We start from the raw sequence: 17988 nt of genomic DNA, 5'->3' as shown, positions 1-17988 counted from the left end.
ATCACATGATATCCCATACAATTTGATGTCAACGCGTATCACCATTTTGGCATGATATTCGGGACATCATGTACGATATCATGTCGAGTTGTCAAAAATCGCAACTAGCAACACGGATAATGGCATTGAACGCACTCATTTATGAACGTCACTTTGAGAGTGACAATAAACAGGCATTATAATTTCGAATTTTTCAACGAACACTGGCGTTCGGAAACCATTAAATGCAAGACTTCAATTATTGATTGAATTGTAGGAAAGAAAAGCAATATTATTGATCTTACTCCTAATGGGAACATTCAATATGACAACTTGATTGTCAAACGATATCATTTCGATCATATGTGAACACTTCCACGTGATATGCATATCATCTCGGTATATCAAGTGATATAAGCGTTAATGTGAACATGGCATAACACAGGATTTTGAAAAATTTTGTTCGAGCCTGTACACACTTATTTTCGGATTTTCAGTTCGGTTATATTTTTACTGGAAAATTCGCTATTTTTATGAAAATTACCGATTAGTCTGCTATTCTTATAAAAATTGACGTATTCAGCATATTTTGTTACCGAAATTCAGCTCTTCAAAAACATGTACTGAAAATTTGGTAATTATCTACCGAACTGTCTTCACTTTGAAATTATTCGGTAAATTCGGTAATTCTAAATCAGTAATTTATCGAATTTTAGCGAATTGTTCGGTAGAGTACCGAATAAATTTGTAAAACGCAAGCACATAGCACGCCATATTGGTTTTTGTATACTGTGATCGAAGTGAGTAAAATGGAATATATTTCCTGACGCTGTACGTTACGACTGTACATTTTCGAAATGTAATATGCGTTATAGTCGGTTCTGGTCTTTAAAAAGACATATTTTGGATAAACATCCCCGAGAACCGCAATTTCTCGTGAATTCCCCGTCATTTCAATCTGCATTTGAATATGCGGAACTAGCGGATAATGAGCCAGCAGATTCAATTAATGAAGACACTAAACATACCGAAACGGATGAAATTAAAAATTCTCGTGGCGCTAAAAGAACAAAGGATGCAGATACAGAAAAAATAAACCCGTTAAACGGTATAATTCAGTGGTTAAAGGTAAATAACTGTAATTTTTGTTTTTTAAATTCCGTCTTGTTTATACCATCACAAAGAACGAATACAATATTAGTTTTAATTAATTACGCTGTTACATCTGTGAATTTATATGTGTTATTCCAGGTTGATGACCCGTTTCCTGAGGTTAATTATTATATCCTGATACTACTTTACAAAGCTGAAGGAGGAGCTATTATTTGGCGCGATCTTAAAATTCCAGTAGAGGGATATATTCTGTACTGCTTCGGATTGCTGTGCCAGTGTTTTGAAGTATTCAACTGTAAAAGTCATCCTGCAGATAAACTGTTTTATTTGTTCATTATGAACACTTTATATGATATTGGAACTCTTACTACAACGGGTGAAAACTTTCGCCGAAGCTATGAGATGAAAGAAAATTAATGTTTTTTAAATCAAAAATAAAACGGACGTAGAGCAATCAGTTGTTCAAGATATATTTTTCCGAAATTTCAAATGAAATAATTTAATCATTCAACATTAATTTTCTGCAGCACTGAACGGTAAAAATTACTGATTCAATCAGTTGGTTTAACCGCTGGTTCGGTAACTTTTCAACGTAAAACAAATGCTGACTAAACAGCAATATTAACTGAATCCTCATCAACATTTGCTGACCAGTACAGTTAAAAATGACAATTCGAACAAACTTCAGTTTTACTGAACGTTCGTCAATTAATAAATTACTGAACAGATTACCGTACGTTCAGCTGTGTAAAAGTCGGTAAAATATTGCTGAAGTCGGTAAAGAAAACTAAGTGTGTATATCTGTTATCTGTGGTATGTATTATTAGCATATTAGTAAGTATTATTAGCATTGTCACGTCGAAGTGTTCACACATGAACGATATGATATCGTTTGACAATTAAGTTGTCATTTTGAATATCCTCATTAGAAATAAGGTCAGTGATATTACCTTTCTCTCTTAAAATTCAATCAATAATTGAAGTTTCGCATTTATCGGTCTCCGAACGTGAACATACTATTATTTATATGTGTGTACTGCGGGAAACGGACTATGCAAATATTTTTTTCGCAGGAGCCTAATCAATGGATGGTTTCCGGACTTTTCACTACTGCAAAAAAATAAATGAAACGATAAATTCATAATTCACACAGGGAGTATAGAGGTTGACAAATGAAGGATGGGCGAAGCTCTTTTATTTTGATTTATTCAGTGGATATAGAACAAAAGTGAAAAAATGACATATCTCTTAAGGATAAACCAACAGTTCATCGATATATCGAAAATTAATCTGAGAACACAAGATAATTTCTATATAAGAATTAAAAGTAGAAAGATTCATCGATGTTTTTCTCCATTTGCTGTCAATGTTAGTTTTGCCCTTCTTTGAAAAACAGCTGAATTATGATTTTCTTATGTTTCACTGGCATCCCTTTTCTGTGAAGTCACTCATGTAGACACTCAGTAAATGTACACGCTCATTCAATGTTACTCTCAAGTGAGTCATTTGTACTCACTTTTGCTTATTTAATTCAAATGTCAAAAGGTGAGTAATACTGATTCAGAAGACTGAGTAACTTCTACTCAATTTTTAAATTGACTCACAGTGCTTTGAAAATGTTGTGTGAAAATTTACGTTCACTGAACTTTTCCCTTTGTCGGAGGCGGAACCATGTTATAACAGCACATTATCGAAATGCTTACTGTACACCTCAAAGCAAACTGCGCAGGTTGAAGACGGTAAGAAAGTGTTCAGTCATATAGCAAGTATTATATTTTTTTTTTCTATATAAGAATACATCAGTACGTGGGTAACGTAGGAAGGCAGACGGATCCTTTCCAATGACCGATGAACAGGTAGCGGCTTCCTTCATTCGTTGGATAAAAGTAAGTCAGTATTTGTTTAAAGTAAAAATTCCTTATTCGAATCCCTTATTCAAATCGAATGATATTCAGTAATATTTACTCACTCGTGCTAATTTTCCTATTTGTAGCACTGAGTAAATGTTACTCAGAATATGACAAATACCATATTTACTCAAAAGTGAGTAAACAAGCTTTACTCTCTATAGAGTAGTTCCACTTTTAACGAAAGTGAGTGAAATTGTACTCACTTTAGAGTAACATTGAACGAGCGTGTAAATGCAACGAAAATAGCACGGTACATCCAATATGGCGGGTAAGTATTTGACGCTGTTCTTAGCTAGGCAGAAAGTTTTACGAATAAAATATTGAAATATGTTTATTTTTTCATATTTTTATGCACAGAGCTTTTCGCCAAGTATATCTGCACAAATTGCCAGGAAGATGTTCCAGGTATACGAGTGCACTGCGCCGTTTGTCCGGATTTTGAGCTTTGTCTCGCGGTGAGTAGCTGAAGAAAAATGGCTGGTAAACTGAAAATAATAATTGGGCGTTATTTTGATGACGTCATATGAATCGTCAAATGAGAATGAGTGACTGGTGTAAACAGCATGACATTTTGCTATCAGCTGATTATTGTTACTCGTTTCAGTGCTTTGCTGTAGGAGCCGAGATAGGACCGCATCGCAATGATCATGCGTATCAGTTTATGGACTCCGGTATTTTGTCCATCTACCAAGGCAAAAATGGTTGGTCAGCACGGGAAGAACTTCATCTGTTGGATGCGATTGAGCAGTATGGTTTCGGTAACTGGGAAGACATAAGTAAACACATCGAAACTCGTACACCCGAAGAGGCTAAAGATGAGTACGTTTCGAAGTTTCTCAACGGGTCAGTGGGGCGTAATACCTGGACATGGGAAGTCGATCATCGACCGCAGCTAACTGATCATACTTCTGATGATACCGGCCCTCTTGGTCAGTTACTAACCCAAAGACTCCCACCAATGGATTGTACTAATGAGGAAGCAGCTGTGCTAGGATATATGCCCAATCGGGACGATTTTGAGAGGGAGTACGATCCGACAGCGGAGCAGCTCGTGTGCACCTTGTCACTGCATCCAGATGATGAGGATGTAGATATGTTATTGAAGTTGGCTCAAGTCGACATCTACACGAGAAGACTTCGTGAAAGAGCTAGACGGAAACGGGTCGTCCGAGACTATCAATTGGTAGCTAACTTTTTCCGGGGCAATGCCAAACGAGCCAGAATGACTCGCGATCAACGCGAGTTCCGTGAACGGTTGCGAACATTTTCCCAATTTTACACGTCGCAAGAATTTGAGCGATTGATTGCAACACTAGAGCGGGAGAGAAGTCTTCGCATACGGTTGTCCGAATTGAATCGATATCGCTGGAACGGACTACAGCGAAAAGACGACTGTGTCCATTTCGAGCAGCATGCAGCAGCAGCACAACACAGAAATACCGGTCCCTACGGGCACGGGCGTACGGTAAGTGATTTATGCTATTCACGAACTGTCTTCGAATTATACATGAGAGCTATTTTGAGCGTAATGAAATATTGTTGTCTTATTTTTCTATTTCTTTTCTCTGTTCTTTCAATGCATCGATCAACCGGATTGTTGACTGCAAAACTGAAAATAGCTTGCATGTATAATTGGTCCCAACGGTCAGTTGATCCCCGGTTGTATAAGACAAATTTTGACAGGACAACCGAAGCAAAGGCGGCTCATGCGAAACAAGCAAGGAATCGTTGGCGCCGCCCAGCTTGCCGATAGCAAGAAAAAGGTATTTTTCCCCTGTCTATAATACTTTGCTGGAACATTTGAAAAATTCACGGTGCTTTGCCTTTACAGCGAAAACGACGACCGAAGTTCAAATTCCATCGCCCAAAAGCTCACGCACCGCACCGTCGCCCCGGTCTCCTCCGAAGACTCATTCAGCAGCAAAAACTACTCGGATAGCTTACGGGAAACGGATCCTGCGAAACATCAGAAACAGCCCCGTCGCGGCAACCAGGTGTTTCCGGATCCAGCTCAGCAGCCCGGCGTACAGTTACTAACGTCAAACGAACTGCAACTGTGCAACTTGCTCATCATGCCAGTAACTCGGTACCTTAGCCTCAAAACTGTATTGCTAGGCAATCCCTCACTAAATCACAGCAGCATCAGTTCTTTAGCAGAGGGTATGGTGAAAAAGCATCTCATAAAATCGGGCTGGTTATAAAACATGTCCAGTGGGCCGAAATTGAGCAGCATTCTTACGTTAGTAATCGTTCAAATAATGCAACAAATAATTTGTACCTAAAAATTACTGCCACTCATCATTGTTGAAATGACACAAAGTAAACATTCACCTTCAAAGGTTCTTTTGTACTACTGGAAAAGTGGTCATTGGTGCAAACCGCTCTAGCATTTTTCAATAATGGCTGTTTTCTGAAATAGTAAATAGAACCTTAACAGTAGATGAGATAGCTCCTACATAATCAAAATGTAACTATACTACGTTTCTGCTTAAATATACAGAAAATTAGAGTGACAACTGTATTAGAAAACTACTATCGTTTACATTCATGTATCAACGTCTGAACATCCGTCAATCTTCTTAGTCACGAAAATTTTTAATGTTACTAGAACGATGTAGTCTCAATCCTGTGGGAAGAATGATCAATATGTATTCGTGACTCGTACTGTTAGCTTGTTGTAATGTCTTCACTGCTATCTAGAGTGGTGAACATTATTATCAAGTGCACTAACAAACTGTTGATTAGTGTAGATAGATAATTCGATACCAAAATAATGCCAATAAAATTCCCTTATGTGAACAAATGATAGTTTCTCAATCACAATTCCTTTTAGTGTGCGAGTGGATAGTTGAAATGGGTGAAAGAAATGTCTCCTAAAACAAATTTACCCGCAAATTTATATAACTGTTGCGAGGTTATTGTGTAAAATGTAACAAAATATCAACTTTGTCTCTAATTCGCGAAATGCTCGCAAGACAAAATATATTTCAGTGTTTTTAAACGAAAATTTTAATCATTCTTTTCTCAACACGCCGATTCTTTTGAACAAAACTTGAATGCGGCTATCTGCAAAGCAAAGTCTTGGCATTACAATCCTTCTGTGGAATTTGGACTTTCTTTTTCAACAGACTTAGCAGCCGATTCTTAGCGTGCAGAATATCATTGCATGGCTAGTACTATAGATCCTACTGACACTAAGAATCATTCCAGGTCGGGGCTAGAACATACGACAACTGGCATGTAAAACCAGCGTCCTATGCATTGAACCGCCAACCCGGGCCGCATGCCATATACCAATCGATTCAGCTCGACGAACTGAGCAAATGTTTTTGTGTGTGTGCCAGAATGAGTGTACAAAATATAAAAGCGTGGATGTCAGAGATGGCTGGACCGATTCTGACCAAACTATAAGTTGCAAATGAAAGGTCTTGCTGGAAATATGTTCACTTTTTTTTTGTTTTTTTGGATCTGATGATTACTTTTCGAGTTCTGCAAACTTTCATGACAAAATCTACAGTTTTATTTACAATCACATTGATTCTTGTTTACGGCCCTACGCGATACGTTCGAAAGTATGTCAAATTCGTATTACCGTTTACGTTCGAATCAATCATACTTCAAGTATCGTACATGCATAAGAATTACGCCATTCCAACTTTAAACCATCAATTCTGGTACAGACTTAAGTTGTAATGAAATATGTTTGATCTCATTTGTTATTACGCTGATTTTGTATCATAATTCTTGTTTACGTCTGTATCGACCATTCGACTAATGTTTGTTTTCACTTGAATGTGTACGAACGCGATTCCTGTGCCAAAGCAGGAACGGCATCGCAGGTAGTTTTTCAGGGAGATTCCAAGCATAAAAGAATTGACGAATGCTACATGATAAATAAGTATCGTACCCAAGATCAAATTTGCGAAGAATATGTTGCTTTTTTTCATGTTTTCGATAGTCCACATATTTATTACATTGGTGAAATCATGCACATAATATGAAATGCACGTTTACCCATCGTTTATTTATCATAAAGTACATAATAGATACGGTAAAATTTGATGCGTAAAAATTTGGAACCGCGTATATTTTCGAAGGTTCGCCAGAAAAAACAATCATTTTCCTATGACTGCTATGCTATGGTCGGGTACGACTAATTTTTTATTTTTTATCGTGTATGGGTCGGGATCGGGTTTGGAAGAAAAATAATCTCGGGTTCGGGTTAAAGCCGGGTATAAATAAACGCATAAAAACATTCCTAAAATCCTAAGAACAATATATTGTATCGTTGAAAATGAAAATTTTGCTGTCAAAATACAATAAACTGCCTTGAATCCAGCCGATCGGATTGTGAATCAATTGTTTCTGCTGTAAAATCGATGGTTTATCTTTAACGGCTGTTTCAGTTTTATATATTCGAACAGCTCTGTCAAATTTCAAACTGGTGTACGCTGCCTTTTTTCTATTTCTGAAATACGAGTTGGGTTACTAATTTTTTTTTAATTTTCAGATTTAAATTTTTAAACTGTCATAAATTATGCATCAAGAGTTATAACACTCCTGAACACGCCCTAAGGTCCCCTAATAAATATTACTATTTTTCTCAGTGCATACAGTGAAGTAATAAATCTTGGGTTAGACCCCCCGAGTGTTTATCTGTCAAAGAAGAACCAACAAGAAAAAGACACGACAGTTCTGAACAAGCTGATTATTTGTGTGTCCGCTAATCGTTTCATCATTCAATTCATTCAAATTTATTTATTTGTTCATTGCGCAGTTTTATATTCCTATCGAAACAAAAACGCAAATCCATGTTCTCGTTTTTTAAAAGTAAGAAACCTAGCCCGGATAACAGCCCCGCTGAGCCCATTCCTGGTCCGATTCCACCGACACCGAAGGAAGATGATTTCATTTTCGTGGAACGCAAAAGTTCTAACCCACCCAGTGTAGCCGATTCACCTTCACATGGCATTTATCCAAGCATCCCGGTAGCCACCGGTGCAGGTAGTACAGGCATTGCCGCCGTACGACAGCGAAGTGAGGAGAAAACTAGCCATATTTTGCACGGGGTGCCATTCAAACTTTCGCCCGGTCTGGCCAAGGACACCAGCATGGAAGTTACGCAGTATCAGCTCAACGAAATACTAAACTTTATCGGACGGGTAACGAATGCTCAGCTCGGTTACGGTTTTAGTCTAGAGAGGAGTGTGTTAAACGATTAATAGATTATGTCACTGTATGTATTTCCTACGTTTATGTTTAGTTATATCAAATTAAAGATTCTATGAGATATACATGTTTTTGCCATTCTGAATCGCCTTTCCTCATTGACTGTACAGTGTATGATTGATAGAGGGTTCGTTAATTTTCTCATATCACCGAACGTTGAAATTGAAATGTGAATAAAAGGATCATATTAAGTATTTTTGTACTGCTTCGAATCCTAAAGTCTCACAAGTCACTCATATCTTCGATCCCGTGCATCCAATATGTCAAACAGGTTAAACAACGGTTCTAGGGTATAAAGGAATTATAGTACTCAAGCAAGGAGTATGCGTCACAATACATTACGATGAGTTACAGTTTCGAAGTTACGTTTGTGGTAGAAACGAGGAATAAATTAGCAAACAAAAGGTTTTGGCACTAAGATCAATTTCTATACGCCGTATAGTGTGTTCATGATGATTGTAAGTAATAGGTTCAAGATATACACCCTCATTCTTGTTTACGGCCGTATGCGATACGTTCGAAAGTAAATCAAATTCGTATTCCCTTTTACGTTCGAATCAATCACTATTTTAAACATCGCACATGCATTAAAACAACGCCCATCCAACTTTAAACTATCAGTTCTGGTACCGATTTTAGTTGTAATTAAAAATCTTTGCTATCATTTGTTATTTGACTTGTTTTTTGCGCTGACTTTGTATCATCATGCTTGCTTACGTCCGTATCGAGCATACGACGAACACATGCTTTCGAACGAATGCGAACAAGCCATTCTTGTTTTCACTCGAACGTGTACGTACGCGACTCCTGTGCAAAAGAAGGATCGGCAGCGCAGGTAGTTGTTTTTAGGAAGATTCCAAGCATCAAGGAAGTGACGAATGCTACATAATAACGTACTCAAGACTAATTTTATTCAACTCGGTAAATGAAATTTTCAAATTAAACTTCGTGCAACGTAAAAAAAGCAGTCCGATCAGTATTATCTGCGAAAAATATGTTGCATTTTTCTTGCAATTTTGTCATGTTTTCGATAGTCTTCATATTTATTACATTGGTAAAATCATGCATTTAATATAAAATACAGCATATTTGCCCATGGCGTATTTTCCAGTACCTAATGGATGTAAAATTTGATGCGTAAAAACTTGGAACCGCGCATATATTCGAAAGCTCGCCAGAAAAAAAAACAGCATTTTACTATATTGCTATGCTTTCTAAATGTTTTCTGCAATACACAAATTTATGATTTGATTGCATTGATTTTGTTAGAAATCGGTTAAACTTTTTTCAATGTGTTCGAACGATTGATTCGCAACATAAAACTGACGAATCGAAACCATGCCATTTCGTCTATTCGTCCGTAAAGAAGAATGGGACTTTCCATTCGTACGAATGATGTTCGAATACACGTATCGTTTGAAGTTAAACCACAGACTAACAGACAGGACACTCGAATTGGATTCTTCAATCATTTTAGCGGTCATTTCGAATATTCCTTTAGTTGGGACAGTATTTGCATATGTCATGATGGCGCCACGTTACCCCATCAAAAACATCCAGTCTGTCATCTAGACTGTGTTTATTTTTTCATTTATCAACAGAGTTGCCATTCATACAGAATTAGCTATAATGTATCCATCGCACCAACTATGGAATAAACGGTGCCGTTATAAGCTTGCAAAGATCGTTCAATCGTGTATCATTTGGATTTGACTTCAACCTTCCACGCAGAACAATTCAAGCTAAATTTTTACTTATTATTAGAAATCATCATCAGGACTACAATGCGTATGTTGATTTTAGAAATAATAAATAATTTGTATACGTCCGAGCGAGTTTCATGCAGGATACAGATTTAATACATATTGTCAAAAATAAATACAGAGTTTTGCCTACTTCTCATCTTCCAATGCAATACAAAATTGAGCCCATGTTTTGATACGATATTTACTTGCTTCTGGTCTACCGCCACTTAATTTCGGGTGAAAATTACCAACACAATAAAAAATAGTCTAGATAAACAACGCTGAGAAAAATAAATGGTCCATCCATCCAGCATCGATCAAAAAGTTAAATATATTATCAACGTAATCTCATAATTTATTGCGACGATTCATTTTCAAATATTATACAAAGCATAATGAAATCAGGCATTCCTGCAACCAGCTGATCGGTGTTGACAAACGAGGGGGAACCAACTAGTAAAAAACTTTTACATAACACAAGGGGTGTACCGATAGTAAATAGTACGCGCAGTTCATATTATTTTTATTGGAATTTACTCATAGTGTCATGTCTGTTAGTCTGTGGTTAAACTGCCATACATTTTAGCGTTTCGCATATGGATAGTCTCAAGAATTGGACTGATTTCATCAAGGCTTAGCATTTATTTGAAGAAGTTTACTGATATTTGAATTTTTTGTGGCAAACGAGTCGCGTTCAAATTCATTCGAGTGAAAACAAGAATGGCTTATTCGTATTCGTTCGAAAGTACCCGTTCGTCGTACTGCCGATACGGACGTAAACAAGAATGAGGGTGATAGAAGTTGCCTTCGGAAACTATGCATATTTTCATATTTGCACACCTTCACGAATACCACGTCGAAAGAACTGATCATATTTTGAAGCGATCCAGTCGTGAAGACACTTTTGCACATATTCAGAACTAGCGAAGTGCTGCTCAGCATGTGCGAAACATCAACAAAAAACAAGTGGTAGTCAGAAGAGGGGACGAGTCTGGCGAGTATTGCGATTCAAAAGTTCAGAAAAGCCTTGGTCTGTTTAACGTCTTCGCCTTCTGCATCTCCTTTATTTTTTAGGTATTGTCAAATCAACAGACACAATGTGGCCTCCATGATGATACTTGATTGAACGATCGTTGCAAACCGAGAAGGGAACCGTGTATTCCGTAGTTGGTGCGACGTAGAGGGGGTCGGAGAATTGCGTTGTTACGGATGAACATTGATATTAATTTCACGGAGAAAAGTTGGACAGTTTATCTTGTCGTTCAAAACATCTGTTTTCATTGAAGTATACAACAGCTCCCGCCTTACTTGTAGTGGTGTTTAGACAATTGGCAATTCATGTCGTTCATAACTTGGTAGCTCATGAGGGTTATTCCAAGGTAAACGACGAAGTGTGAATCTATTCGATTTTATGAGCGTGTGAGATTGTGCCAAACAACTGAACAATATTCCAAAGTAGATCGAGTGAGTGAATAGTATAGATATTCAAGAGTTGGTAGAATGCTTGGCCATCCTTATCACGAATCTTAGGCAGTGAGTAGCCTAACCAGTTCATCAAGAAAAACATCAAGATCTTTGATACATCTACTAATCATATATCATTCAATATAGTATTCGAATTTAAAAGGCATTTTTCTCTCTCGTAAACGTAATGATCGATCATTTGTCTGAATTCGCGCTCATGCGATTCAATTTCATTTCGATTATGGTAGATCTTGAGGTCATCTGCGAAAGATATCCGGGGTCATTCTGCAGAAAAATTAACATCGTTATAGTACAGCAAGAAGATCAAAGGTTTACGAGAAATATACATTTATGCGACTTTTTTGTCTTTTGATTCCGTAGTAACAAGCTGACGAAAACTGTCATGAAATTTCAGTTTCGAACCACTAATAATAAACAGGATTTCATTTCTTTTTCGAGGGAAAGCCAAACCAAAGGTTGTACAGAGAACACAAAGCTATGTTTATGTTAAATGCAACATTTATGTTAAATGCAACGAAATTTTAACGGCTTTCGATTGTATTTACATCGCACAATTAATATGAAAATAATGCGACTTTTGAATGCTATGTTCCAGATTAAAAGATTTATGGTTCTCCGAATCAGACAGAAATTTTTCATAATCATAGGTACACAGTGCGCATAAAAATTGTATAACATATTGTTGACAACAACGCCATCACAACAAAAAGTGTTTGCTGCCAGAATCAGCAATCATAACTGGGAGTTGGGTAGAATTTTTCAAGAATCAAGCAAAACTGCTGGGTAATGTAAAGTTCGTTTGTGGAAGAATATAATATTTGTAAAAACGTAACTGATGCTTTTTTTCTCTGATTGGAGTGGAGATTCGTGTGTGTGTGTGTGTGTGTGTGTGTGTGTGTGTGTGTGTGTGTGTGTGTGTGTGTGTGTGTGTGTGTGTGTGTGTGTGTGTGTGTGTGTGTGTGTGTGTTTAGCATATCTTAAACCCCACTGTCTGTCTTTTCTTAAAATATATATGTTTCTATGTGATATGTTATACATACAAATAACTTTGATTCAGAACATAAGTACGTGTTAGCTTAATCGAATTCCGATTACCGTTTCATCACTCAGCCCCGCCTCAATGCAATGTTTGCATCAAATGGATTCAAACATCACAGATAAACCTTCGATCTCTTGCGGTTGAGAAGCAATCGAGGCATATTAAGTTATTCAGTTTTATATATAGAACTAACCTTTTTTGGATTTTACCATTACTCCAGTTTGCACCATCCAACTGCATATATCTGAATATAGAATTCAAAGTAACGAAACATAGACTATTTATTTCTAAACAGATACTCTCACTCATTAGACCTGTGTAGTATATTCAGATGTTGAATTATTTTAAGTTAAAATTCAAAATACTTGTCGGAACTTCACAGAAAGTACTATGATTAATTAAAGATTTTTTTTTTCAACGACACTGATTAAAACAAATGAACAACTTCGCAAATAATCTTGATGAATTAGAACTAATTTCAAACAACGTTGAAACGGTATTTCATACACTTCCGCAATACGACTGAATGACTTCAACGACTTAAAATCATGATTTGCGGAGTCCACTGTATCTCAGTACAGACTTATCAGAAGTCAACAAATCAAAGCAGCATAGATAGAGTAGATGTTTTTTATTTTTGTTTTCAATTTGTCTAGTTTTTGGTGGTTGTTTATAGTCGAAACTACGACTTCGTGCGAAAAAAATCCAGTCTTGTAATTTACATGTAGAAATTGTGTCCCAAATTTGAAAAAAAAACTACAAGGATCAGCCCCATGGGGTTGTTCGAGTCATTGATGTGTAACAAGGCAACCAAAATTTCTAATGATCGACATTTTCAATTAACCGTCATAATTTTGAATCCGCAAATGCACGAGAGTCTGCTTAGATTGATCTTTATTAGTAACCAACACCGAACTATATCTGTATATCGTTCGAATCGGATTGTTTCGATCGAATACGAAACCACAGACTAACAGACAGGTCATCTAGACTGTTTATTCATTTCATTATCAAATATTTTGATGAAATCAGGCAACCCTGCAAGCAGCCGATCGGTGTTGACAAACGAGGGGAAACCAACTAGTAAAAAACTTTTACATAACACAAGGGGTGTACAGATAGTAAATAGTTCGCGCAGTACAATATAGGTGGAACTAGTGCATCACGAAAAATTATTTTTATAAGAATTTACTCATACTGCCATGTCTGTTAGTCTGTGACGAAACTTTGCATTCTGTAGCTCGATCGAGATCGAGTTTTTCATACAAAAGCATCACTCGATCGAATTACAGAATGCAAATTTTTACATTCGTTCGGAAAAATCTGATTCGATCGAAATACAGAATAGGGGTGTTAAGCATCTCTTCGCCAAGCTTGTGTTTGTATGCAAGCAGTTATTTTTATAGCGTTTCTGTACCATTACTACCATTCTGCGATTTCGGTTGAAGCGATAACCTATTTCTCATTATCAATCGAGTTCATCTTATATAAATTAGAAATTAATCTTATGCACTTAAAACTTACCCATGAGTAGTTGTCAATTTCTCAGGCGAAACGACAAAACATGGGATTTCATCCAATCTAGCATGACACAAGATCAGAGCATACTAATTAAAGCTTCAAATCGTTTTATGGCACTTTTTGTCTTGCTGTCTAGCAACAACCTATCTCTGGCATGCTACACGCAGGACTGAAACGTTAGCTATAATTTTGCTTATATTTATAGCTTCGCTTCCAACAGCTTCGCTTTTGCATCGATTGACCAATCAGAGTGATGCTTTTCATTTTATATATGGCTTAATCCTTCAAAACCTTCGACTATGGCAGGGAAATCCCGTATGGCGGAGATTTTTTGCAGACAAAATAGGACACTGCTAGCTATTAATCAACATTTTAATGATATACAATTAAAAATACATGGCTATGAACATTCAAATCAATACGTAGAAATATTTCCAATGGAATGGTGACATAATATTAATAATTGATTCAAAATTGACAAGGAAACACTTTCGTAAAATCATATTTTTTCTTTGCATTTTGCAATAAAAAAACATTCCCAAAATATTGTGCAATAAAAAAACATTTCTAAAACATTTCCAAAGTTTATTTCCGATAGGCTTGAAAATTTGACAAAAAAATTCTTGAAATGTTTTACTATTAGAAAATACAACGAAAAAATAAATGATTTCTCCAAAGCGTTAGACCCTTACCCGCACCTTAACCCGTTTGAAAAACTTTTTCATTTTCGCAAGTTCAATGGATTATAACATGGACAAACCGATTCGCACGTTCTCATTCTGCTACTAACGAAGAAGGCGATTGCACCCAGTCGACAACGTTGTATTGACCAAATGTCATCATAGACACGCGCAGTGGCATGAACTAGGAGTTTGTGAGCACATAGTTATCTCACATTTTGACGACCATCCCTGATTGGAGTGAAAATTTCCTGAAAATTCCAGGGTTTCGCCAGGTTGAATAACAGATTTTCCAGGAATCGACATTCTGTGCATATTGAAAGCGATTTTTGGGTCAATGAAGTACAAGGTGATGTAAGAAGTTTCGGTACATTGAGTTATTGATGCCGAACGGCCGGGGACGGAAATATTTGATACAGTAAAGGTTTCGTCTGATTGGTACGGTAAGTGTTGGTTTGAGCTTACTAGTCTGATTGAAATTTCTCAAACGACCCATTGCTTTACTGAGACCTCTTTGAAGCTAAATTAATGGCCGTCATTTTCTCTTCTTATATCATCCATGGAATCGTAATGACTAATATTTGGCTACATGCACAAATTCACTGCGTATTTGCAGCACCAGACTACCGAGAAATAACACTCTTTCCAGTGCAGGTTACCACTACGTGAAAGACGAAGATTGTTCGAATGGACAAATTCAGTGTAATGATTTTTTTTTCAGCAGAACACAAAGCTTTCTTTCATCCTTCCTCCTTTGATAAATGTGTCAGAGAAAAATATCTTCCTCATTTTATATTAGTAATAAATTTACATTTAAACAAATACAATTAAGTTATACAGCTCTGATTTCTGCAATATTTTTAATTCTTTTGTCTTTCCACTGAGTTTTTTGTTTATCATACACCTAAAACTTCGTAGCAATTCAAGGGTGAAAGCAAAGATCTTCGACTATAGTCAATATTGTTTATTTTTTTTTTTGTTCGGTGCCGTCGTTCTGTCCTCACTACTACTGTTAAGAAAACTAAAACACCGGTGTTTATTTTGCAGAAACATTCAGGGCTGAATCCTTTCGCAGGATTTTAGCATTTATATTTCATCCTTATTTAGAACTAAAATAATCAATTTGATTGATTTTGTTTTTCTTTTATCGTTTAGAGCTAATTTTTCTTTCCACTATTTTTTTTTCTTATTACTTTTGGTACTTCCGCCTGTCTGCCTGCCTGGCATTCAGCGGATGCTTTCCAATATTCCACTTTTCAATCGAGATGAAGCGCCCCACAGCTCTGTTCTTCTTCTTCTTCTTCCTATTCTTTTGTCTAAATTCATTTGCCCTATTCTACTTGCTCTTTGCGCTTTGCCATACAATCCACACAGCTTTACGAATGTTTATTGGGTTTCTTTTTTGTATGGTTAAACTGGTTTTCTCTAAATGGTTTGTTTTTCAGTGTCGTCATGTGGACAGATAGCAATGATTTTTTCTATGTGTATATATTTTGTTTGTTTTTTTTTTATTCAATAAAAGAGACATTTCACTAAACACTAAATACTTGCTTCATCTCATTTACTCAGAGTTAAATTAGTTAACCTTTAAATTTGTATGCTTTTTTGCTCACATTCATTAATAACTAGAATTTTTAAATGTATTTTCTTTTTTTCAGATTTTCCATTTTATCTAGAATTATATAAATTGTATTATTTTGGATTTACTTGCTTCCACTAATTTTAATCTGTTGCTGTGTAATTTACGGAAAAAAATAAATGTTACTTGTTGGTATGTGAATGTATTGTGATCGTGTAAGTGTCGGCGAATGTGCATTTTTTTGTTTGTTTGTTTGTGAGTGTGCCACTGTATATCCAACGCGTGAAAATTGGTTAACACAGACATAGAAAAAGATGTGTATTAAAAGGTATCGCAAAACCGACAATGAACGTGAAGAGACCATCAAGAGCGTTAAAAATATGTTTTCTGCTGTGTTTAAGATGATGGAACCAATGCTTCCGTATGCACTGATTTCTTAGCGTCATTGACACATACCGCGGAATATCCCAGGTACGCACCCGCACATTTGCTGACGAGTTAATGAGCACTGATTGTATCGATGCGACTGCTTCGGAGCAACGGGGTTTGCTTGCTGCGTTCGAAGCAAGTTACATTTTTTGGCGTTTTATTGCCGGGATGTCGTAGTCATCGCCGCTGTCGTACTCCACCTGGTCATCGTCCTCGTAGACATCGTTGCCGTGCGGATCGCCGCCACTCGCATAGGTGCTGTACTGATGCTGGTAGGATGAATTCTGAGATCCTGTCAAGATACGCAGACATAAAATCGCGATATGAATTAACAGTTTTATTTCATGGTGAATTTTTGTTTTTGATATTTAAAGAAAATAGTTACTTGTCATTTCGCCAAAGGTCATTAGGCATAAAGGTCAATTGTCATAAAGACATATGACATTAACACCATTTGGTATAAAGATCATTCGACATACTGTCATTTGGCTTCGGACAGTGGGTCGAAAAAACAAAAATAAATATGACCAAAAAGTCAATATTTAATTTCATATCTAACAACAAAACATAAAAAATACGAAGAAAAATTCATAACTTAACGAAAAAGTCAATATAATACTTTTCAGAGAAAAAAGTAAGTGCTCTGGAACAAGGTTGATTTAATGATGAATAAATTGTTAATCGTTTATAGCCGGTATACAATCTTGGTAACTATGGGCATATCCAGTAGTGTTCGTAGTTCTAGATGCATAAATTATGTCAGTTTTAAAATTTAAATCTAGAAATTATAACAAAATGAACTAGCAGCCCCAGCAGCGTTTCATCTTTGTTTCAAATATAGAAAAAAAGAACGGCAGCGAATACCAGTTTTAAATTTGACAGTAGAACTGTTCGAATAAATAAAACTAAAACGGCTTGCTGGGATACGTTTGTTTCAGTTATATTATAGACCACCCATATGAATCTTGCAGCTGCTGAATTTGCTCTAAGATCTAATAATTAACTGCTTCTTGATTCATTTTTACCTCAAACATAAACTCAAGATGGAGTGGTCTGCGATTTCTATGTTTCATTTGAACAAGACAGTTTCAGTCTTTTGAAGCAAAACAACAAGCGTCTGATTGCTAGATGCGTCGTAACTATGACAATGATTGTATATGTTTGAAACATAATTCTCGGTTAATTTTTCAAAAGGGCGTATAAGCAAGTGACAGTTTCTCTTTGTTTACTTTCTATTCTATTAATTACCAAGCGGTTTCCACTTTTATCACTCAACTTT

At 36.4% G+C, this 17988-nt stretch overlaps 3 protein-coding genes across 9 annotated transcripts in view; 2 read left to right on the top strand and 1 right to left on the bottom strand.

Annotated features, from left to right (window-relative positions):
• Positions 1-3218: 3218 nt before the first annotated feature.
• Positions 3219-5801, top strand: LOC131425751 (transcriptional adapter 2B-like). 2 transcript variants are annotated; one of them, XM_058587881.1, is made up of 5 exons: positions 3219-3270; positions 3360-3457; positions 3607-4467; positions 4686-4765; positions 4834-5801. In XM_058587881.1, the coding sequence occupies exons 1-5, from the start codon at positions 3264-3266 to the stop codon at positions 5201-5203; spliced, it is 1416 nt and encodes a 471-aa protein (XP_058443864.1). In that variant the 5' UTR covers positions 3219-3263; the 3' UTR covers positions 5204-5801. The 2 variants fall into 2 exon arrangements, with proteins under 2 accessions (XP_058443864.1, XP_058443865.1); XM_058587882.1 differs by having other exon boundaries at positions 4622-4765; positions 4834-5091.
• Positions 5802-7676: 1875 nt separating this feature from the next.
• On the top strand, positions 7677-8296 carry LOC131425261 (uncharacterized). Its single transcript, XM_058587008.1, has one exon. The coding sequence runs from the start codon at positions 7814-7816 to the stop codon at positions 8222-8224; it is 411 nt and encodes a 136-aa protein (XP_058442991.1). The 5' UTR covers positions 7677-7813; the 3' UTR covers positions 8225-8296.
• Positions 8297-15478: 7182 nt separating this feature from the next.
• LOC131425750 (forkhead box protein K2-like) overlaps positions 15479-17988 on the bottom strand; it is a 36533-nt gene continuing 34023 nt past the window's right edge. For all 6 annotated transcript variants that reach the window (XM_058587876.1, XM_058587879.1, XM_058587875.1 and 3 more), the window contains one exon: positions 15479-17001. In XM_058587876.1, the coding sequence (XP_058443859.1) occupies positions 16850-17001 (152 nt within the window). In that variant the 3' untranslated portion in view covers positions 15479-16849. The remainder of the gene's footprint in view (positions 17002-17988) is intronic.

The sequence above is a fragment of the Malaya genurostris genome, chromosome 1, assembly GCF_030247185.1.
Source record: "Malaya genurostris strain Urasoe2022 chromosome 1, Malgen_1.1, whole genome shotgun sequence".
In the NCBI taxonomy this organism is placed as follows: Eukaryota; Metazoa; Arthropoda; class Insecta; order Diptera; family Culicidae; genus Malaya; species Malaya genurostris.
This window is presented reverse-complemented; position numbering and strand designations above follow the sequence as displayed.